Raw genomic sequence first — 25612 nt, 5'->3', positions numbered from 1 at the left:
AACTGAAAAGTGTGGCCTGCTTGCAGTGACTGTATGTAAAATATCAATCTCCTCACCCACTTCAAAAAAACACATGGTTCATCTACACCAAACTGAATGCATTTGTTGGAGCACAATAAAGAAACTACTGTTTCTATAGCCATACAGTGATCTATGCCAAATTCATTCTGTGTGTGAAACACTGAGCTATGAATAGGAGCAGACCGGTTCCCATGCATTGTTCAACAATCTGCACTGTCAAGTAATGATCCAAAGAACATCAGTGACATACATGGTTTCAAGAGCCTAACATATCTGCCATAAAGAGAGACAGTATTTCCCCAGAGACTGTGCACTGAATTAAAAAGGCAGAAAAAAGCTTGCTTACTATGACTTTGTTATACAAGAGGCTGCAGAAATTTGCATTGCACACTACGTAGTAAGTTATGAAAACAGGTAGATGTAGATGAAGTGGATGAATTCTCCTACCTTGGAAGCAAAATAACACACAATTGATGAGGCATGAAGAACATAAAAAGCAGACTAACACAGATGAAGAGGGTATTCCTGACCTTAACTTGAGGAAAAAAATTTCTGAGAATTGGGATTGGAATGACTCCTTACCCTCTCCCTTAAAACCCACATCCTTTCGTCTTTCCCTCTCCTTCCCTCTTTCCTGATGAAGCAACCGTTGGTTGCGAAAGCTTGAATTTTGTGTGTATGTTTGTGTTTGTTTGTGTGTCTATCAACCTGCCAGCACTTTCGTTTGGTAAGTCACATCATCTTTGTTTTTAGATATATTTTTCCCACGTGGAATTTTTCCCTTATATGTATATATGGCGCTAAAAAAAAGTGTCAAATACTTTGAGAGGTGGTAGTACTCACTGAAACAAGAAAGAAAGTAAGTCCAATAAGCATGGGTCCAGAAATGCATACTTTCTGAGATAAACATGTTTATCAGAAGATGCTTGTTTGTGAATACTGTATTAGCACAGTCGTTGCATTGGCATACTGTGAAAGGTGTCAGCAGAGTGTTATGATGTTTTACTGACAGTACTGTATCTACTGTTAGGTGATCTGCAGTCAGTTGTGTGGTTCAAGTCATGTTGCAGGCTATGTTAGTTTCTGTCATGTTTGTGTGCCTTATCGTATGGTAATGTTAGCCCTCGATATGTATCATGGTGTTTTACTTTCTTCTAGACATGAATTCACTTATGTGTTTAATGTTATTGCACTGTTTGTATGTACAAGTGGTGTAGTACAGTTACATATTCTCTCTTCTACTACTTGTTAGCAATGGAAGCCTATAACTCAACAAGTGAAATGACAGATATGATATTCTGCTATGGTGTAGCAAATGGACATAGCCTGTGAGCCCATGTCCTCTGTGTTGAAAAATTTACACATTACAGAGTGCCCTGTTCAGCAGACTTTTCCAGCATTTGAGAGACACAGATACCCTTGCACCTCAGAAGACTGGCAGTGGAAGGCCCAGCAATCTGCATGCCTAACATGGAGAAGCATGTGTTATGTTTGGTGGAAGAAACCCCTGGGACCACTGTGCAGCAGCCGAAAGCATGTCTCACTTCCTTATCTTGAGGGTATGTTATGAACAGCTGCTACACCTATTTCACCTACAGTGCGTTCGGAACCAAAGGCCAAAGGATCATCATGGCAGACGGTGATTCTGTCAATGGCTATTGCAAAAGTGTGCTCCAGTTCCACTACTCACATTCAAGATTTTATTTACCAATGAAGCAGGGTTCACAAGTGAGGGTGTTGTGAATTTCCATAACCATCATATATGGTCAGATGTAACTCCCCAAGCAATTAAGGAAAGAGGTCATCAACACCAAATCCCAATCAACATACAGGCAGGCACACTTTGCAACAGATGAATAGGGCCATTTGTGCTACCCCAAAGGTCAATTGGGGTGCATTATTTAGGCTATCTCAAAATGTATTGCCTACCTTGTTGGATGCTGTGCCATTGCAGCAGTGAATACAAATGTGGTTCATGCTTGATGGTGCACCAGCACACTTTTGTCATAATGTGCACAAACATCTGATTTCAGACATTTCAGGACTGCTCGATTTGTTGGGGGGGGGGGGGGGGGCTACACTTTTACCTGCTCATTTTCCATACCTCAATCCCCTAGACTCTTGGTTATGGAAACACTTGGAGGGATTGGTCTCCAATACACCAATCAACAGTATGCAAACACTAATGGGTCGTATCTTGAAAGTGTGCCAGCAGGTATGACAACAACCAGGTATATTTCAAACAGTGCATCATTCCTTATGCCAGAGGGCACAGGTGAGCATTGTCATGAATGGACACCATGTTGAACACCTCCTGTAAACATGTGCTTATCCCAGAAAGTATATGGATTGTGGGAAAACCAGAAAAGAAGGGAACTGGAGTGTCTGAGATGTGGTGCTGTAGAAGGATACTGAACATTAGATGGAGGTTCTCCACAGTTGGCAAGGAAACGGTCATATTGAGAACAGTGACAAGAAGGGCAGGTTGATCGAACATGTGTTAAGACATCAGGAAATAATGTTGACAGTACAAGGTGTAACTGTAGAGAGTAAAAACTCTTGGAGAAGACAGTGATTTGAATGTATCCAACAAATAACTGAGGATGTTGGGTGCAACTGCTACTCTGAGATGAAGAGGTCAGCACAGGAGAGGAAGTCATCACAGGCTGCATCAAATCACTCTAGCAACTGATGGGAAGAAAAGAAAAAGGGAGAGAGAGAGAATGAAAACCAATGCTATATGAAAACCTGCTTTAAGCTATGTAGTGCCTGCTACAGGGCACAGATCAGGTGGCAATATGCATGCAGCCAAAGAATCAGGTGTCTCAGTATCAGACCCTAAGAATACTTTCACCTTGACACAGATGGACAGTGAAAGTGGGCGATATTCTGTCTCACTCAACCCCTCTCTTTATTAACATCTCTTATACAAGTATTTCTGCCTCTAACACCTTCTCTGATCTTGTTTAGCTAATTATTAGAAATATTGTTTGGGACTAAGTTCAGTTACCTGAATGTGTCAGCATTCTTTATTAGGAACATCATTTCATCCTGAGAGGTTTGTATCCGCTCGCTTCTATTGCAAGTGTGTATGTAGTTTTATTGGAAGCTATTGTTAATCTGTTGCTCCTGCACCAACACAGCATCTTTAGAACATGTGGCTTCCATTTCCTTCAAACTTCCATCTGCAGTCTCCAGAGAACCAAGGTGTCATCACTGTAAGCCACAAGACAATTCACTTCATCAGTTCCATCTGGCAGTTACAGCAATGACTCACTCGTCAGGTCATAAAACATTGGTCCACAAATTGAGCCTTGTGGGCTGTCACTGGTAATCTTTATCTATTACCTTGTGACAGAAAGGTGTGTAATATATACCTGGTGAGAATCCTTCAGTTTTGTCTGGCAGGACATCTACTAACTTCTGCTTTAGAAAGATGATGATAAACCATCTTGAATTACTAAAGGAATGGTTCTAATTGATTGTGAAGAGGATGAGATGATTCTGAATCCATATGTATATCACAAGACTTTAGTGTAATTGAAGCAGTTTTTATGTTGAGAGCTTAAGGGGAGAATCAATGCTGTATCCTGATAATGTTAAATTTAACATATTTACAGCCCGTTTTCTCAGGAACTATCCAAGGTAATAAAACAAAACTTTGCCAGGATATAGAGTCATATCTTATATACATTTGTTGATGTAACTTCCTTAGGAATCAAGATATGAATTTTTTAATGAAGGTCTTAAAAATTTATGTAACTAAAAATTGCATTTTTTATGATCAAACTATGTGGGCTATCTATACCCTTATAGATCCACATCAACACAATACTATTGTCAATAAGTGATAAAAATTCAGAGCTTTAGTTTAAGTAGTTTCTGAGATAATAGGAAAATGTATGCAAAAAAAGTAGTTTTCAGAAATCACACTTGAAAGTTGAAACAAAGGAAAAGTCACTATTAAATAAAAATACAGCCTAAAACTTTCCAGCTTTGTAATCTTTATCTTCCTGACAGTCAACCATGTGCAGTCTCTTTCTCTGTTTGAGAAATATTGCTGCTTCTGTTGTATTTTTGATCCCACAGAATTTATTCCTTGGAGACTCATGGTCTATCCAATTCTTCTAGGACTGCATTTTTATTATGGGCAGACATAATTTCAGATTGCTTCAGAACCTTTACTCTGTCTGTATTTCCATTACTGAAGGTGATCACAGCATTATTGACACAAATCTTCAATGTTTTCAAGTCCACAAATACGTTTTTGTGCAGACTGGTCCACACAACACTATTGAAAGGCTCATTTACATTTCTTCAGAAGATCTGAATGTACTAGATCTCTATACACTGGCTTTATTACTGCTCCAGCAGCTTCAAGGAGGTGTTCTGATGGGTATATTACATTCCTGCTGCCACAGCTTTGCAGTATTTACACCATTCAGTTGGACACAAATAGTGCAGTGGCTTCTTATCACTTGACGTCTTGTGGAAAAATGTTGCCCTACTGCTTTTCACATTCCTTCCAGGTTGTTTGTATTCTTTCTAATGGCTTGGCCATATTATCACTTTGCTGACTGATTGTTTTCTCAGTCAAACATCCTCTAATAGTCTTGCCATTGTCAAGCTTTTTGCAAGAAAAGTTCTGCTGGTTTTATGCAGTCAGATACCCATTCTTTTCTGCAAAAGACAGAGATACATTCTATTTTTTGCAGTGGTAGGTCTTCATAGGGTCTGCTGTCAATTATTGATTTGAAGGAACTGGAATCACTATCACCAACGGATTTAGCATGGTGAACCCAACATTGTTCTAGAGAGTGCTGAAAGATGTTTGCAGATGAGGCACTGTCCATACCTCTCTACTGGATCCTCATGTTTTCTGACAGTTGTGTTCAGGCAGTTGTTTCCTTTCATTATTAGTACCCACTTTTGGGTATCCATGACAATGTTATGACAACACCTCAACATCAAGCACCTCCCGGTATCAAAAACATATGTTGTTGTTGTTGTTGTTGTTGTTGTGGTCTTCAGTCCTGAGACTGGTTTGATGCAGCTCTCCATGCTACATATGGCAGCTGCAAAAGATTTTTAAATTGATGGCCCCTTTTTTGCTATGATCCATCAAATACTATGCAAATATCATTATTACCATCATTTTGTTCAACTGCTTCCCCTGTTTTAGATGACATTGATGTTTTGCAATTACTTTTACTGTGTCCCCTAAAGCAGCTATTTATCTTGAAATATAAATAGGGGCATAACAGATTCATAAGAGCACACAGCGTTTTTCTAGCCCTAGGATCTTTAGTGATGCATCTCAGTCCATAGAAATATCTGATGTTTGTCTCAAAAAAGTTATTGCTTTTACATTTTTCAGATATCAAAAATTCTTTCACATTCTCACAGCTCGATCAAGATACTTCCAAACTAAAAACTAAACCATTTCATTGAAGACATTTTCAGAAATTACTGTCTCTCCACCACACAAACTACAACATGCAGTTTCATTAAACATTGTTTTTAGTACACTGATATCACTGGCACTGGTTTTACTGCGCACTTCATTACTACTCACCAGCTGCTTCTATTTCCCTTATTCCTTCTCGTCTTAAATATTTCCTCTGGTGGACTCATATTATAGAGAGAAACATAACTCAATGAGCAACAAGTCCAAATATACACAGTGGAAGGAGTAATGTACCTTATAAAATATAGATGATATCATGAATTATACCACAAACAGGAAGCGACATTGCAACAACCAATATAGCCAACCTCTGCAGCAGAATGTTTACTATAAATCGACATAAATTACTGCCTTCTAAAGTAAACAGCCCACGAGTTATCTTGTTGTAACTAAATAAGTGCTCATGGAACCTTTAGAAGTTATTTGTGCAGTACTTAAATTAACAATAGTTACAATCATCCAAAATCAATTATACATCATAATATTCATTAGAAAAATCCAAACAACAGTTTTCCATTAAAAAATTGTAATTTAATACCCATACCACCTTTTGCACTTCCCTTATTCACTCAAGCATGTTGTGTTTCTATGAGTGAGGCATCAGTGGCTAACCAAACCTATTTTATAGATAAACAGAGGATTCAATAAATTCTGTGCCTGTGTTGCAAGATAAAATGCCAAAATGAAATAGCCTTTTTTAGCCTGATGAATTCTTATCAGTACGTGTACTCCGAAATTTAAGAAATACAACAATGAGTCAACCAGCATTTTTTAAAAAGTTTATTTAAGCATCAGAAAAATTCACACAGACAAACTTATTTTTCTATAGTCTTCTGAACAGGAAACACATTTCTACCAGATGGACAGTTTCTTAGTCCTGTTTTTGTAAAATAAACATGGTTGTGACAGCAGTCAGTTGTACATGGACACTTCAACTACACCATCATTGTCAAATCTTTGTCCTCCGACATTTCCTTTGGTGGTCCAAGGAAATCAGAATAACAGGGCGATAAGTCTGAACTAAAGGGAGGATATTCTAGAGTGGTCTAGAACAATTTCTGTATTTTTTGTTGAATTTGGGCAGCTGTGTGGGGTCAAGCATTGTCATGAAGCACAGTCACATCCCAAATTGGAAATGCATGCCTTTTCTGATGATATGCTAATTTTCTTTGGTCCCAAGGTTGGCAGTAGTATGCAGCATTCACAGTTTGACATTAATGTAGGAAATTGATGGAAGCACTCCTTTAAAATATAAAAAGACTGTTTCAAGAACCATGGGGAGACAGCTTTTGGCTTTCACGTCTGCAGATTTGTCCATTTTGCACCATTACTTTTGTAGCACATCAGCAGCAGTTTTCACACCTCAAGATGATGAAATGTGTGCACTGTGGTAAGGATATGAGGCACCCACCTTGCGGACACTTCCCAAATATCTGTAATTGTTGGTGACGGTTGCCTGAGCATCACTGTAGCTTATGACAAACTCAATAGCAATTACAACAACTATTATTTGGTGTTAGTCTTCAGTAAGCTGGCTAACTGTGTGAATATTCTCCTCAGTCATGCTGGTCATCAGGCAATTTTGGTGAGCTGCATTCTCATTGTTTCTTGTCCTTGGAAAAACTTTTTGTGCCATGTGCATGCTTGAGTCTTTCTTAGGGTATTGCTCCCTAAATGTGCCGCAAGTTTTTTCAGAATTTCAGACAGTTTTGTGCCCTCTGTTGTGAGAAATTTAATCATAATGTGTTGCACAATAGATGACAGTACCTCTTGTTCTGACATTGTGATTCTGACTAAAGAAACAGTACAACAATGTTCTAGCTGTAGAGAACAATCACTGTAAATGAAAGCAATAATGAGCAGAGATTGCACTGCTCTCCATTTACAAAAAGGCACATATAGCAAGAATCCTGACTTATATTTGATTCACCCTCATATTAATCTTTTTCTGTGATGGGAGCTTTATCCACTAGTACAAAAATGGTACTTTCATACCCTGTCTGTGATTTGGTTTCTGGGTTTGGTTTACAGGGCAGTTAGCTTTCTGATGCCTTTATTCTTGGTCATTTCACCTATGGTATTCCTTATCTCATGACCAATCATTCACTTGCAAGATTTAACATTCTGGTGTGTCCATCTTGCAACAGCTTAATTTAGGCGGTGTGTGTTGGAGACTACATTACCATTGTTAATAGTCTATTTCATAATTTCCATTTTTGACAACACTGAGACAAAAATTGGAAACCAGCCCAGCAATGATAATGGCACAGGAAATCTTCTGATGTACACATGCAGGCTGGTTAATGTTCCAGCCCCATATTTTCTCTGAATATGAACTAGATCTGGCTCACTTTCCTGTGTTTAAGAATAAGGTATTCACATGGAAGACGAATTTTGTGAGATGGAAGAATGTTAAAAATATTTGCTGATTTTGTTGTGTGTAGCAATGAATAATAATACCACAAACACATGTTCACATGTTCTTTTAATCTTTTCATTATAATTGTCCTAACAACATAAATAGAAAGAAAGAAACTGGAAGAGGTCTAGTGATTATTAAATCTTAATGAAACCATCAGCTTACAGAAATATGTGGAGCATTGGTTGTAACTAAATATGAATACATTTCATAATTTTCCATGTGATAAATGAAAATGTGCTACTCATTAATTAAAAGCTGGAATTTAAATTTTAGCATATATTCTCATACTCAATGCTCTTGTTTTCTGATAAAAAAATACAATTTTATTGATCTGAAAATCTGTTTTATCTTTACACTTCACTCTTATCATTTCAGTTTCTACATCTACATCCATACACTACAACCACTGTCCAGTGCATTGCAGAGAATGCCTCCCATTATACCACATACACATTGTCTCTGAAAGTGTTCTTTTGTTTGTGTGCAATTTTTTGAAACTTAACCTACTCTCTTAATTTGCATTGGGCTGACTAAGAGAGGGTGATACAATGGGTATAATTTGATGTAGGCAAAAAAGCTTTTACCTTAAAGTAAAACATAAGTTACCATAGGAATGTTCTTCATAACTTTATTTGAATATCAGACCTTTAAATGCTATAAATTAGAATTGAAACAAATGAGCCCTCGATCACTATTATTTTTAGTCTTATTGACCAGGTTTCAACACTTCTAAGAGTGACATCATCAGAATTAAAACAATTAAAATGGCCTATAACATAGTTACAAATTTATAGGAAAAGACATTTTTATATAAAAAGTGTAAGTACTGACTAACAATAAAAGACAGAGACAGTACCTACATATCACATATAAAATAATCAACAGGCCATGTGACATGTACTGCCTCTGTCGTTTATTGTTAGTCAGTACTTACACTTTTTATATAAAAATGTCTTTTCCTATAAATTTGTAACTATGCTATAGGCTATTTTAATTGTTTTAATTCTGATGAAGGCACTTTTAGAAGTGTTGAAATTTGATCAATAAGACTAAAAATAATAATGACCGTAGTCTCATTTGTTTCAATTTTAATTTAGAAACAGTCACTGAAGCAAGCAGCCATGTTTAAAACTTTGCTATAAATTATTTGGCTTATAGGATAAGTCTGCAGTTGTATGATAAGTAACTGGTTTTATGTTTCACCCATTCCTCTGCCTTTTTATTGAATGTCCATTGTTCTGTAAAAATGAAAGTAAATCTTCCTCAAATAAGATAATCACCTTCAGTAAGATAATCACAAAATTGAGCTTAGAAACAGAGACTGAACCACTGAACTGCTCAAAGAGTTTGCACCATTTGAACATCTGTGGATGTATACTGATGGGCTGTTGGGATTGCAAGAATAAGCCTTATGATTGTAAAAAAAGAAATAACTTTACTATGAAATAAAAAAAAATAAAGGCAGTCTGTTCAAAAAAGCTCATATTTGCAAACCTGTGAAATCAAAATCTGCTGCTGGGTAGCATTGTGTGGCATGTTGCTCCACCTCATGAATTGCAATGTGCTTTGGTCCTCGTTACCATGCTGTCTGCAAGGTGGTTGAGATGCTGACGGTAGTTATCCAGCAGTCGTGTAGTGTGCGAGAAGGGTTCCAGGAATAACACACTGCAAGTTTCAACTGATCCCAAGAATTCTCAATGTTTACATCAACACATACCTCGTGTCATTCCAGTCAGTTGTTTCATGCCTACTGGAGGGATATGTAAGGAGGGCATGGTATACTTATGCATTATTATCTTGAAAGATGAACCCACCACCAAAACATTGACTGTACACCTCGGCAATATGTTGTAATATCCTGTTCCAGTACTGCACAGTCCTCAATTTAACTTTGTTAGCAATGAGTGGTGCCTGGCCCTAAACATGAGTGACTCATATCCCATCCCAGTATTCGCTTTAACTGGTTTAGGAAAATCACTGAAAACCTGCATTTGGATGGTGGAACAGGTATTTGAACAGCTGTACTGAATGATGAGGGTTTATTGTTTTACCACTGCCCATCCTTTCTTGGTAAAACTGCCAGGTAGGTCCCTTGGCTTTAAGACCATTTTCACTGAATGAAGAAACATTTTCAGGTAAGTAGTGAAATTCAGACAAGGTATAATTTCTTGTCAATACACTGAAAACAGACTTGGAAATATTGTGGTGAAAGGCTGGTGACAAGGAGCCATTATTTTCAGAAAAATCCTAAAGAATTTTATTCAATTTGATACAACATAAAGGTGTGAAAATAAATTATTGATTAGTAGCAATGAGGACGAAAGTGGAAATCCAAATGAACTGAATATAAATAGGACCATTAAAAATAGGTAGTCTCAACAGTTTCATAGATTTATTATTTATTTTTGTTCATACGTTTGAGAAATGATAAAAATAGATTTATTTTGACTGTATTTAAGCAGGACTTCGCAAACTAAACATTGTGTCCATTCATATTTCAAACTGATACTTTCATTATTATGTTTTTATGTAACACACATTAAAATAGACCAAAATAACTGATATAAACTGAGATACTGCAGAAAATTAGTTTTTGTTTAAAGGACACAGTCTGTGTAAGAAATTAGTGTTAAAATCCTTATCTGGGCACTGCTATTTAGTTTTGCCATTTTTCCCTAAATTCTTCATGCTAAATATCAAGGAGGTCCCTTAAATGGAGCAGTGATTTATTTTCTTCCCCCCATCCTTATCCAGTCCACACTAATATTCTGTCTTCCATCCAATGTGAAACCTTGATCATATTATTGTGAATACAGTGTAAATGTTACAGAATTGATGAGACAAAAAAAAAAAAAAAAAAAAAAAAGAGAGATATTGATGATGGAGAAGGATAGATAATAAGATTTTCTTTGACCAAAATCTCATGTTCTACAACAATAGCCATACAAAATAGATATAACATATGCGTATTTTGGGAAGAAAGTACATGATACATTTCACATGATTAGAGAGATCTGGGCTGCTATGGAGGTATACCAAGAAATCTTTCTATCATCTATGAGCCAACAGGAAAAGTGGAAATTATGTTGGCGTAACATCCACCACAAACTTATTCATGGCTTGTACAGTAGGTTACACATTTAGATAAGTCCACAACTCATGGTCTAGTGGCCTCTGGATCATGGTGTCCCGGGTTCAATTCCTGGCTGGATTGGGGATTTTCTCTGGCCGGGGACTGTGTGCTTTCCTCATCATTTCATCATCATTCATAAAAGTGGCTAGATTGGACTGTGTAAAGATTGGGACTTTGTATGGGTGCTGATGACTGTGCAGTTGAGCACAAACAAAACATCATCATTGTCATCACATTTAGATAATTTATACACTACTATTACTGAAGTGATATGTTTTGGTATTGCTTGTCTTGAGGTCAACAATATGTTTCTATAGCCATTTGGGAACATATATATTACATTTGTATAAGTACACTGCCTGACAAAAAGCAAGCATCCTGATGAAGACACCGTCAGATGTCAATGTAACATCATATGTGTGCATACCATCAGCAGGTATGTAAATGATTAGAATTAAAAATCTCTGTGACAGATAGAAAAACCTTCTCAGTTCATTAGTGCTGTTCATTTGTAGTGTTGTTATCATGCCTGGATGGGTATTTAAGGGGCATGAACAGCATCAGATTTTGAGTGATCACTGTCAAGGACACATGGATACCACAAACTTATGTAAGACAGTGTTGTCAGCCCCTGACAGAGTTTCAGACTGTGGGTCTCCATTATGTTGGTTGGTTGAATTGTGCAGTATTCAGATTGGTGGGGCATTTGGATGTGACAGTGACCCAATGTTGGATTGGATGGGAATGTGAGGGCACATATATTCATCGCTAAGGTTTTGATCAAAGATGTATGAGTACCAAACACGAAGTTCACTGAATTGTGCAATGAGCACATTGTACCCCCTTGACATCTGTGCCTGCCACCCAAGAACAAGTAATTGACTCCCTACAGCATTCTGTGTCATCCCACATAATTTATTAATTTATTATTAAGATTATCCCAGCAGCTGGACTAAGGAATTACTATCCCATGCATAGGTGCTGTTATCACCAGTGGTGCCATGACCAGGTAGCATGGACTGTCGATGAATGACATTGCATTGTGTTCAGCGATGAACTGCAGTTCCACACCACCCTGAATGACTACTGTTGTTGGGTATGGTGGCACATGGTCAGAGGTCCTTTTCTTCCAATGTTTTGGAGAGGATTCATGGTGTTACTCATTGCGTAATAGTGTGCACACAATTGGATATGACTTAAGGTCATGGCTGGTAGTGACTGGGGGAACTCTGACACTGACAGCACAGCTGTATGTTATGGACATCCTGTGTCTTCATGTGTTACATTTCAAGTGACAGTATCATGGCACACTTTTTCTACGGGACAATGATCGTCCACATATGACATGTGTGTATGAACGGTCTGCCTGATGTTGAGGTACTCAAGTGACTAGCAAGATCCTCGGATCGGTTACCCATAAAACATGAGAGCTGTCATCTCAGAGCCGGCCACGGTGGTCTAGGCGCTCAGTCCGGAACCGCGCGACTGCTATGGTCGCGGGTTCGAATCCTGCCTCGGGCATGGATGTGTGTGATATCCTTAGGTTAGTTAGGTTTAAGTAGTTCTAAGTTCTAGGGGACTGACGACCACAGATGTTAAGTCCCATAGTGCTCAGAGCCATTTGAACCATTTTGTCGTCTCAGACACCTTTTCTGTCCATGTGCCAGGATCCAGGATATTAAAGGCCATTTACGACTGTTTTAGAATAGCTTGCCTATGAAGAGGAAACCAAATCAGTGCTTGCATCCAGGTCAGAGGTGGTGCAACATCATAATGTTAAGTGGGCTTATACAGACTCAGTATTATACTCACTGAAATAACATCACATATCCTTTCAACTCAAGAATTTTCATTTAGTTTCCATCTCCCCTTCTGGGTGCTTCAGACATTAGTTGAGTCCATGTAACGACATGTTGTGGCACTTCTGCTTAAATAATGGAAAATCTGGATTGACATAACAGTATGAATTAGTATTGATTGTTACTCTCTCATAGAGGAGGTGCTGAATGGCAGACAGGCATATTTAAAAGCAGACTTTTGAAAAATATCAGTTTTTGCACAAAATCCTTCATCAGACAAGAATCAAACACAGCACATACATACATGCACAACTCACAAATACATGGATACTGTCATCTTTTGGCACTGTTGCACCACTACATCCAGGGACAGCAGTAGACTTCTGCGTGTGTGTGTGTGTGTGTGTGTGTGTGTGTGTGTGCGCGCATGTGTGTGTGTGTGTGTGTGTGTGTGTGTGTGAGAGAGAGAGAGAGAGAGAGAGAGAGAGAGAGAGAGAGAGAGAGAGAGAGAGAGAGAGAGAGAGTTGTGCATGTAAGAATGTGTGTGTATGTGTTACTCACTGATGAAGGACTTTGTCCAACAGTCTACTTTTAAATGTGCCTGTCCATAGCACAATGCCTTCTCTTTGTGGTGAGTAGCAATCTACACTAATCCATATCATTATTTCATTTGTGCTTGAAATCATATTAAAATAAAAGCAAGTATTTTAAGATATCCCAATACTTGTTCTACACAAATATGACTGCATGATATTCACTGAAGTGCCAAAGCAGCTGGTATAGGCATGCGCATTCAAATACAGAGACTACTTGAGACATTAATCGAGTCCATGCCATGTCATGTTGTGGCACTTCCGCTGCCTGCACGATATCAGCCAGCTGCACCACTTTATTTGGCTCTTGAGTGTATATTTTCTGAAACATGAAAGTGGCCGGTATCCAGATGGTTTATAGTGGGATTATTTTGTCATACTTATCATATAAAAATATTATGCATCACAAGCATTAGTTTTAATTTGTAATAATATTTAGCTTATTTTGAAATCATACTTGTGTTTACTTCAACTCACGATCTTTTTGGCTATATACATATTCATCAGGTTTGCTTTTTCTTTTTCCAGAGATGATACTGGGAGTCAAAATTCAGTTCCTGTATCCACATCTACTTGTTTGCCCAATCCCGGAGAAAGAGGCAGAGGAAGGTAGAGTATCTTTTCATTTTGATTGTGAATTATTGTGCATTGTAACTGCAAACTGGCAGAAGCATTTTGTTTATATGTTGCAATAATTTCTTTGTTTTGCTTCAGGGGACGACGCAGATCTCGCTGGAAGCTCAAATTCCATCACCAGGCTCTTCCACCAGAATATCTGGACCACTATGAAGCTGCAATGGCTCAGCAGGATGCAGCTGCTGCAAAATCTGCCCAGAGCAAGCAGCAACGTCCAGTTCCTCCCCTTGTCCCACGCCGCCCCCCTGTCATCAAGCGGGAAACTGAGGGCCAGTGTACATCGACTTCCCCACTGACTGCTGCAGCTACTGCAATTGAAAGACTGCATATAGTAGCAACACCTAGTGATATATCTGGCAAAACCTATATGGATTTTCAACATAGAACTGAAGACAGTGCAATTACTGAAACATCTCCTAGATTTACAAGACATAATGTCAATAGAAACAGTGAAAGGTGTGTTCCACCAAAAGGGCTTTTGGGAAGCCTTTTAGCAAACACTGATAGTTGCCTCCTTGCAGATGCAGGAATCAACAAATCATCTTGTGAGAGTGACCACAGAAGATCATCAGTCATCATATCATCTGTATCAAGTGGAACTGATGTGAACAGCAACAGCTGCTTAAACCATTCTACAGCATCAAGTGCAAATGTATGTTCTAACACTGCAAATAAGGTAATGAACTATCAGGACCTGCCATATATGGGAGAAATAACTCTTGACAACATGAAGCCAAGGAGAGGAAGAAAACCAAAGAAAGCTGACATATGCCATTTAATTTACAAGAATTATGGCACTGTTTTTCCTGGCATGACTGCAAAGGCTGTTGCAGATACTACTGAAGAGTGGCATGGAAGACAGTTAAATCAGCCTGAACCAGTCATATGTAACACATCCACTGATGTCACAGCTGGTACCAGTGTTGCACATGACTCATCATTTTTAAGGGCTAAGAATGGAATTCTTGAATCTTTTAAGGCCAATGTACCACTCAATCACAGTGATGTGCAGAACAGGATTATCAGCAGTTTACTGGAAAAGCGACTGACAGCTGTGTCACATGACCCTAATCGAGGAACTACAGTAAGTGCAGATTATTTACGTAATGTTGGTAAAGTGGAATCTCGTGTTGACACAGAGAATTGGGACAAAGCCCAAGGGACTTCAGTATTAGGTGAGGATGAGGAACCACTGAATCTTTGCATGAAAGACTTGAATCAGCTAAAAATTAGACTGTTAAGGAAACATGACAATTTTTATGAGTCAAGAACCAGTGAAGCTACCACAGTAAAAAGTGAACCCCCATCACCGAGTGAGGTGGACCACACAGAAGAAAGTGAATCTCTGCTTGATGACTTTCCCAGTGAGTGTGTGATTACAAATAGTGAACCCAAAGTCATGCTTTCTGCAACACAGGATAATGAAGGTGTACAAGAAGGTTTAAATATGTTTCCTCCTTCAGTGTGTCCAAATCCGTCCTCAGTGTCAGTATTTCCATTTGATCCTAACAGTGCTGTCATTCCACCTATGCCTTCTGGATATGTGTACTGGCCAAGTACAGGAGTCTTTGTGCATCCAATGGCACTTCAATCACAACTTCTATATTACCAGAAGTTAGGCGCAATACCCATAGTGCCTATTGCTCCAGAGCAGAGTCAAGGGTTTGTCCAATCACCTTTGCCATCAGTAAACATTTTGCCACAAGTCACTGCAACACCGTCTCCTACCCAAACAAATCCTACCAAAATTGTTCCTGGGAAAGACCCTAAGTCAACACACAGTAAAACTGTGATTCCTAAAGCATTTTCAATGATGGTAGAAGCCAATCACAAAAATTCTACTAATTCCACACCCACATTGTCTGAAACCAGTTTTACTAGGATGAAGCGACTAGCACCATTGGGCAACCCTCCAGCCTCTGGAGCCCCAACAAAAAAGAAACGCTCTGCAATTTTCATTCCACCCATGCCAAGTGAAAATAGTACTAACCCCACAACTGAAGTTAGCATATGCAAATTCAAGTTTACAGGAGGGGCTAAACCAAGCCTTCAAGAAAAGAAAATGCTTTCTGTAGATTCTGGAGGTAATTTTCGTTACTACAGTGGAACAGGTGATAAATCTATGAGAGGGTATGAATTCTTTCCAAGAGAATCACTTCAACAATCAAGTGCAACGTCATCATCGTCTCCATCTGAGAATTTTCTTACAGCTGCTTCAACCATGAGTGGAGGTGACAGAAATATCCCTGTGAAAGATAATCACACGCAAGGAATTTTTCCACTAGACAGTTCAAGAACTCATGTTCAGCAATTTCCGGTGTGTAATGATATGCTAACAAGAGAACTGCAGAATGCTAATGTACTGAATAGAACTTCTGAACAAAGTGGGGCTCATTTCAGTACTGCACACAGCACTGATCATATCTTCAGGCCTGCAGATGTCGGTGAGGAAAACTCTTCACAGTATCATTTATCACGTCGCAAACGGAAAACGAGAAAGTCTTTGGCTCGAGAAAAGTTGGAGCAGACATTTAAGGAAAAAGGATTTCTTATACAGACTCAACAGTTGGAATCTGCAGAAGGAGCCACCTACTGCAAATTCAGGCAGTTGAGAAAATTCACTCGTTACCTTTTTCGCTCATGGAAAGATTATTTACCAGGTAATGTTCGTGAGATGTCCATTGCAGCAGGTGTATCAGGAGTTGATGGTTCCCCACATCAGAGTCCTGAAGGAGCAGTATCAGAAGGAGAACTGTCTTCTAGTAGTCGTTCCTCACCAGCTACACAAGACCCTCCTGAACAACCTCCAGCTGACTAATTTTCTGCTCATGAATCATGTAAATCTGTATATAAATTTATTCAAATTTTTGTAAATATGTAAAACTTCATAAACGTTTGGAACACTTATTGATATCATGTCATTTCAGCTCTTAGGCCACAAAAAACTGAATTTGCTGTATTTCCTCTCTTCTCATCTTTATCTGTGTTGTTGAAGAGTTAATATTTTATTTTTGTGAGTCATTGTCCATTGTTTTGTTTTTTCAATGAAGCTGTTTAGTTCCTTGTTTACAATCTGAAGAACTGTTGTTACATTTGTAACTGTGATTAGTTAAGTTGGGCACTTTAATATATGATTCAGAAACATGAGTAACTTAAAATGCTGCTGTATAAAACGTGACATGTGTGGAGCAATAACAGAAAACAAAAATATGGTCTGTACACTGTTCACTAGCCTTATGGATAATATCAATTCATTTACACTATTGTGTTAATTTAAGAAGACAACAATTGTAAAATTAATTAATTTTTCATGTTAAAAGAAATCTATTTTATTATTGTTCTGTAAAATAGATAAACAAAGTATTACACAATTATGAAAAAGGCTGTGAAATTTATTGCCATGTAAACTGTCTACAGTTCTTTCTCTTAGAATGTAGTCAGTTAATGTGTTTATAACAATTATTTCATAGTGACTTAGTAACAGAAACAGCTTTTCTTTCTTTACCATGTCAGAATCATTAATTTTTAATCAGTTACATAGGTTTTTTAAAATTTGTAATGCTTAGTTCAGATTGCTGCAATTACCACCTTTTTCTTCCAGAATCATCACTCATGTTCATGTGTGTTTCCTTACAAGTAGGAAAGTGGTCTATTTTGCTTGTTTTTGTAATAGTATGTTTGTGGACTTCATTAAGTTACAGTGATTGCATTTGGTTTCAGTCTTAACGATTGTGTGTGCACTGATTAGAGAGGCTAAGTGAATGTCTCCTTAATTTTGATCTCCAACTGCATTTCAAGATTGTTTCTAGGTTCAAGAGCTTTAAATGGTAGACACATGATAAAGTGTCATGTAAATATGTTATACCAAAGACCATAAAATTTAATTTTTATGATTTCAAATGTTAATGTTGAAATATAAATCAATAACACATACTTATGCTTCTCCATTCTTTTGTTTGGGTGGACATCTTTACATGGACATAATCCATAACAAACTATTACACATGAACTATATAATGGGAAAAATTTCTAGAAGTTATCATACTCGTAGTTATGTAATATTGATGAATAAACAGCTGTAATCATTGTATATACTATCAGACTGCACAGTAATATGACATAGCAAAAATTTGACATGGCAGGTTCTCAGAATAGAATATTTCACCTGTAATGCAGTTTACAGTAATGGAAATTACAAAATGTGGTGAATAGACAATATGTTATAGCACAGAAAAGCACACATGCATGTAACTGTGGCAACACTCTTGAGGCTGCAGAGTTTGTGTGTGTGTGTGTGTGTGTGTGTGTGTGTGTGTGTGTGTGTGTGTGTGTGTGTGTGAGCAGCTTTCTTCCCGCATTTCTCAAAATAATTCAACATTTAATAAAAATATGTTTAATGTTTTAACACCTTTTATGAACCTAGAGGGTAAGAGAATATTGTGATCATATGGAACAGCTGTATGTGAGGTCGTTGTCACAAACCATTTGTATCACTGTCACTACTAAATCATATATTTTTACACAATCAGTTGTCACTTCAATACTCATTTGACCAAACAGAGTAAATGTGGAAATGCATGAAAACACAAGTAATCAAATAAATTTTTGTAGGCTGGGCCCGACTTCATTACAGTGCAGTAATTTATGGCACATTTTTAATGTTTGAACGTCTCCCTCTCCTAAACTGTTTATTAAACATATAAAGTGAAATAACTATTTGAAATTAAAAGTGCCTCTGTAGCTTTACAATGCAGTACTGTACCATACTCAAGTGTCTTTCCTTGGGATGCATCCTCTGGCTCCTTATTTGACTACATCAGCTCAAAAGGGTTAATAATTAAAAATTATAGCCTATTCACAACTAGTATATGTTGCTTCTTATGGCTGCAGGACATAATTGCAATTAATCGTAATAAATGTTGCTGTGTTTGTAGATTATATCATAAAACAATCCTTCGGGAGATCTTTTCAGAAATGAACTACAAATTGCATATCAGTACATGAAAGTTACAAGTACGCTTTTACAATATTATATTTATATATCACCTGTGTGGCACAGTGAAATAAATCCACCATAACTTATAGGAAAGTGACTTACAATCAATATTTTGCTCTACAGTCTCAATAAACAGATAAATTCTTGCAGTTAAGCTGTTGCATTTAGTTAAGTTGTGCTTGTCAGTTTTGTCACAGTGATTTACAGCTACAAGAATACTACTATTGCTACTAAATGTTTCAAGTTGTTTATCCATATCAGCCATTTATTACAAGGATATAATCAGTACATATCAATCTCTTCAAGCTCACTTACATAAGATTGCATTTATTGTCTGTTATTTTCATGATGCTATTGTAGAAAGCTTTTATTTTGACCTCTTTGCATCATTAGTTGTACATGCACAATTCAGTTACATGAACTGGAAGTCAATAATAAGAATATGTTTGCTCATTCTATAATTTACGAGCATGAATTTGTATTATATACCTTCCTGTCTTGGAATTTCAAATCTAATACATCATATCCCTCTTTTTGGATCATTGACCATTGCTGTCCTTGCCTATGTTGAAGAGATATCTTGAGACACATCATGTGCATCCTTGCTTTATATGTTTCCTAATCTACCAATCATAACTGTCTTAGGAAAGACTGAAACTGTACTTCCAGTCTGTACTTCATGTTTTATTTATTATGTGTGTGTTATGCCCTGCACACTTTTTTGTATGTTTAGAAAAACAGTTAATTCTTTTGCACTATTTTGCCAGTGTGACAAAGTCACTAATTTATATAAGTTACAGATAACTACCCACAAAAACAAAAAACAGTACTTCTAAGTACATTACAGATTTTACTGTTCCTGGGAGTCAGTTGTCTTCACAAATCACACAAACTGAGTGAGTAAGTCTAAGAAATTTAAGGGTCCAGTAAATATAATGCCTTAGTCCAGTCAGTTGGAGATGTGAATTAGTCCAGTCGGTTGAAGATGCAACATACCAGAACACAAATGACAATATATTCCCACTCATGGTACTTAAGTCACATTGTACTATGATCATTCTAAAACAGAGTATTTTTGAGATTTTAAATATTATCTTCATGCATCATTGTTGTTGTTGTTGTTGTTGTTGTTGTTGTCTTCAGTCCAAGGCTGATCTGATGTAGCTCTCCTTGTTTTGGTCAGACTGTGCCATAAAACTCTTTTCTCATCAATTTCATTAAGTTTTTTTCATTAACTGTCTGATCTTCAGTATTCCTCTATAATACCAAATTTTAAAAGTTTCCTTGCCTTTTGTTTGTACTGTTTATTGTCCTCATTTTACTTTTAATCTTAAGAGGTGAAATACTACCTATGTTAGCATGAATGCCACATTCTTCATATCTCCAGGTGTAACATTGTCCAGTAGCTCCCCTACCACTTAACCGTACTGTACTAAGTAACTTGAGACAAACATGTTTGTGACTGAAGAATAAGCAGCTGACAGAGAATTAATTTTTCTGCAGTTCAGGAAACTAACAGTATTAGAGGAAGAGCAGAAACGGATCATATCCAACCTCCTTTTGTTGTTAATTCCAAAAAGTGAAAAATCTGCCCTCAAAAATTATAAGCTCCAAACAATAAAAACAGGAGTTCTTATAGAGAACAAGAAAAATGTTAAAACTGCGCAATGCCATATGTGTTCTTACCATTGTGACTATACAGGAAGGAAGCACATAAAGAATTTAATTTCAACAATATTAGTAAGATGGTAGATTGTGACTCACTGTAAAGAAGACCTGTTGAGTTAGAGACAGGAACAATGATAAGACTGTTACACATTGTAGTTTTCAGCAAAACTCTTCTTCACTAAAGAAAACATACCCACATTCTTACAAGCAAGCAAACCTCACGCACACAGTTCGCTACTCCCGGCACATCCGACCAGAGGACCATTTCCAGACAGAGCTGCTGGTGGTAGCAGTCATGTGTGCATGAGATTGTTTGCTTATGTGAATGTATGTGTTTTCTTTGCTGATGAAGGCTTTGGCCAAAAGCTATAATGTGTAACTATCTTTTCATTGTGCATGTCTGCAACTCAATGAATTATCTTTACGACAAGAAGCAACATATCCTTTGCTAATATTGTTGATGTTCCAGCTTGGAGTTGTCATTATTTGAAGAATTTAATCTTGTCATTTATTGTTAGATGGTAAAGGTGAAGCTGGCCACAGTCTCTATTCACCCTTCACACTATAACTGTTAACTGTGAACTCAACACCTGCTCATGTTATTAGTGATGAATATGTGAATACAATAACTAACATCCTCCCCCCTCTTTCCAGAGAAAATACTTTAGAAATCAGACTTTCAGTTTCTTACAACAATGACGATCAAGTTCTTGAACTCAAATTATAACTTGCTCGCAGTTTTACCTTTGTATAGCTTGCAGGACTATTTTAATATCTTTTTGTCTATTTCCCCCATAATCAGAGAACCTGCTTTCAATAAACAGTTTTGTAACATATGCAGTGTAGTTTAACATGTAGCTGCAATGCACTGCTGTGGCTTAATTTTTTCCTGTGTGTCTTAACAGTAGCAGTTCACCTACTTATACTTACATTTTACACTGAGATTGCTGTTGCTATGTCAGGTACTGACCAATACACTACGTTTGAATAGTTTATCATTAATGTAAGTTTGTTTTGTACAGAAATGGTATTATGCAGTAAATACCACATTTCATGTTAAAAATAAATTTAATACAATATACGGAAATTAAAACCATTTTTGTCTTATGCATCCATAGTACAAACTTAATTTCATTTTATTATTATAATTACCATGCTTATTTCAAAGATAGTGAAAAAAGCGCTTTCCTCTCACAGATAAGGATTATTTATTCTTTGTTATTATTGTTGTTGTTGAATTTGTTGTTACTGCTGCAGTTCCTTTTTACAAACCAACAAATAACTTATCTGTTCAAGATGTTAAACTATCAAATGTGTTAACATTTATTTATTATATGTTTGAAATGTAACACAATATTTCATTTAGTTAGTGTTGGGTTTTTAATACATTTGTCTGATAGAGAATAATGAACAGAGAATAATATGTTCTTTAAGAATCCACAGTAGAGTATGAATATTTTAAGAATGAAAAAATATAAGTTCTCTCCAAATGTGGCATTAATGTTTATTCATTTATAGGTGGAATCCAATGACTGAGACTGCACAAAAATTTGTTTTGTTATAGTATGCTGCAAAATTTGAATTTGTACAGAATTTTTCAATATTTTAATCAGTATGTGTTATAAATGATGCTTGAGATACTAAACATTAGCAGCACATTTATGGTACATTTATGTCTGACTACGTCTGTTGATGTTACTGTTCAAATAACCCAATATTGCCTAGTAAGTAATTTTAATTGGTGATAGTTTAAAATAATTTAATTGATTCCTAAAGACTGCGGACAAAATCCAAACTGTTAGTTCTTGGATGTGTAAAGTGGTATGTAATGCATCACACTGAATGTTGTTCTGTGAAAATCAGCCTCTTTTCAGGTGAGATTGTCAATGACGTTTGTGGGTGTTTTGTTCTGTGATGACTGAACAGCCCTAAAATTATCATACTTGTTCACCAGTTCAGTAGACGAGTACACTTTATCCTTTTACCAGAGTTGCATAAATAAAAATATTCATTTTCATGCTTTTGTTTGTCTTCTTACATTTATATAAGATGTTATCATCTTTTGTATTTATAAGAGAAGAAGAGCCTGGAGTGAAAGTTTAATGAATATTAAAGATAAAAATTAAATACAAATAAATTTAAATTAAAGTCAAATTAAAGGTACAAAAGGAAAACTGTGAGCCTGTTGACCTGTTACCAACTATTAACCCTAGTAGTGCACATCCCTGAAATTGTCACACGAAGTGTATAATATATGCAAACTAACTTGACATTCAGCATGATGGCTGATGGGAGAAAACATACAGGCATTTCCCACTTACAGTTGCTCCCATCAGCCACCACAATAAGTGTCAACTTAGTGTGCATCAAGTTCATAATGACCATCAATTACTCGGTGGAGAAACTGTCTGAAAAATTGAATATTTTATAATGAAACTGGACTCTCTTGTACGAAGTAAAAACTGTCTTGGAAACTTTTCAGTGAAGAAAGCTGAAAGTCATCTGGCTCTAAAGACTTTGTTTGCAGTTTAATGAATTGCACATATTAAGTAAATATTTTGAGGTGTTCTCAGTTATTCATAAATCTGTTCATTCATTATTTCCACACTCTTGGAATATGGTCTGTAGCATTAGCAGCTGGGAAGACTGAACTATTATGCACAGCTGTGCTCCAATAATAACCTCTCTTACCATCAATGACTGTATTTTCTTCTTCAGTGTCTGAAGGTTCGGTAGACTGGTCAGTTTTGCCATTGTCCATAACTGCTGCAGTAGCATCAACTTCAGAATCATTTCCATAACAGAAGTCACTTTCACAATTGAATTCTTTTAACAGCGCTTCCCGCATATCATCTTCTGTTAGTACAATGGCATTCCCATGTGATATTTTCACATAAATTAACTTCACACTCCACCACTGAACACAATGTGTACTCCAGGGTCACAGCAACCCTTAAAACAATATTTCTGTTAAAGTAATTAAACAAAAATGTCTCACAACTTTGAACATCCCTCCTCTACTAGATAATACTCAGTGCTGAATATAGATGGTGGCAGTGGGCTGCATAAGTGCAGTGGCACATGCACAGTAACAAACAAACAATTCCAGTGTGAGTGGCCCTTGTGTAAACTCCTAGGGTCAAATAAAACTTTTTTCCTACTTTTATCTGAATAAATGCAGAATTTTTCACTGTCTCAAGTGTGGCACAAGATATTGTTCAGTCTTATCAAGGAAACCATCTTTGTATTCTCTTGAAGTAACTGAACAATACAGGCTGCAGGACAAGATACAGATTAAATATAATAGCTGTCATCCTCATAATTATTTTAATGGATCAGAAATTGATTTCAATATGCTTGGAGAACCCTGGGAAGAATTTCAGGAAATTTAAACCTGATTTATGGATATGGTTTTAGTCAGGTTGGAGAAGCTACTTAATTCCAACTTAGCATGGCGTTACAACTGTAGAACTAACATAGCACTACATTACTGCAGCAGCCACTTTGCACTATTAGTTTGAAATTACTGTAGGAAAAATAGATGATGGTGAAATTTGCAGATTCTTGAGAGTGTTTGTACACTAGCATATGTGTGCACAGATGATTAGCATTACAAATATGAAAATACCTGACATAGAAGGTGTTGTGGCGTAGCAAGACAGCCACGCCACTCGGAAGTAGCCGAAATGCACGCGTTACACACGCCGGCTGGCGTGAGGTCTGAAACAGGATACTTAATTAATGCTATAAAGAAAAGTACGTAGTTGCTGTAATACTTAACTTTAATCCATCATTGTGGTACATCGCTCTTGACGATACAAATGAGACTCTTTAAATACAAGCACTGTAAGGCTAATGGCGCCTTGCTAGGTCGTAGCCATGAACTTAGCTGAAGGCTATTCTAACTGTCTCTCGGCAAATGAGAGAAAGGCTTCGTCAGTGTAGTCGCTAGCAAAGTCGTCGTACAACTGGGGCGAGTGATAGTCAGTCTCTCTAGACCTGCCGTGTGGTGGCGCTCGGTCTGCGATCACTGACAGTGGCGACACGCGGGTCCGACATGTACTAATGGACCACGGCCGATTTAAAGCTACCACCTAGCAAGTGTGGTGTCTGGCGGTGACATCACAGAAGGAGTGGCAACTGCCCAAACGAAGGTGCGCCTTTAACAAATTACTTGATATCAGTCACTTATTAACAATTAGTTTAACAGCATCCTACTTTCAGGACTGCACCAATCAGATACAGCTACAGACAGGGATTACCACTTGAGAGTAGTTAAGAAAATGAAAAGGTAAGTAAAAGGGTCTGAAGATCTGTAATGTTACTAATTTACCAGAAACCATACAGAAAATGAAATTAGTTCAGAAGCAGTCTGACATAACTTGTGAGCTAAAGAAAGATGGGAAAGAAGTATGGAGGTTTTGGTGTGCCTACATTTGGATGGGGCAGACACCAAGCATCACTAAACTTGAAGTCAGGCTGTGTTTAGGCTTGATCTGTGAACCTGCATCAGACATTCTCTGACAGCAGATGAACATTCTCTAGTGTTCTGAGCTCTCTGCTTTGAACATCACAGCCAGTGCAAGCATTAAACATGATGGCAATGAATTATTTAGTGAATTTTAATTCCATTTGTTGCAAGTTCTCATTGCTGATAGAATGGTAACTGAAAAATTCTATGTAAGTAAGCAAGAGAAGTAATTTGCAGGATACACACTTTCTTCAAGTGCACAGCATTTGTACAACAACTGAAGCTTGGAGCCTGCAACACTTCAATCCCCATCCATCCCTCAACCTGTGTGAACCATTATCATTAGTGAATTGGACTGCAAGTGCCCATGCAGACAACAATGAATAAAATTGTATTGCCACTAAAG

At 37.2% G+C, this 25612-nt stretch overlaps 1 protein-coding gene across 6 annotated transcripts in view; it reads left to right on the top strand.

The window, feature by feature from the left end:
* LOC126175606 (uncharacterized) overlaps positions 1-22752 on the top strand; it is a 31792-nt gene extending 9040 nt beyond the window's left edge. For all 6 annotated transcript variants that reach the window (XM_049922485.1, XM_049922483.1, XM_049922488.1 and 3 more), the window contains 2 exons: positions 13964-14044; positions 14150-22752. In XM_049922485.1, coding sequence (XP_049778442.1) covers positions 13964-14044; positions 14150-16889 — 2821 coding nt within the window. In that variant the 3' untranslated portion in view covers positions 16890-22752. The remainder of the gene's footprint in view (positions 1-13963; positions 14045-14149) is intronic.
* The last annotated feature ends 2860 nt before the right edge of the window (positions 22753-25612 follow it).

This window comes from Schistocerca cancellata, chromosome 3 (genome assembly GCF_023864275.1).
Source record: "Schistocerca cancellata isolate TAMUIC-IGC-003103 chromosome 3, iqSchCanc2.1, whole genome shotgun sequence".
Classification (NCBI taxonomy): domain Eukaryota; kingdom Metazoa; phylum Arthropoda; class Insecta; order Orthoptera; family Acrididae; genus Schistocerca; species Schistocerca cancellata.
This window is presented reverse-complemented; position numbering and strand designations above follow the sequence as displayed.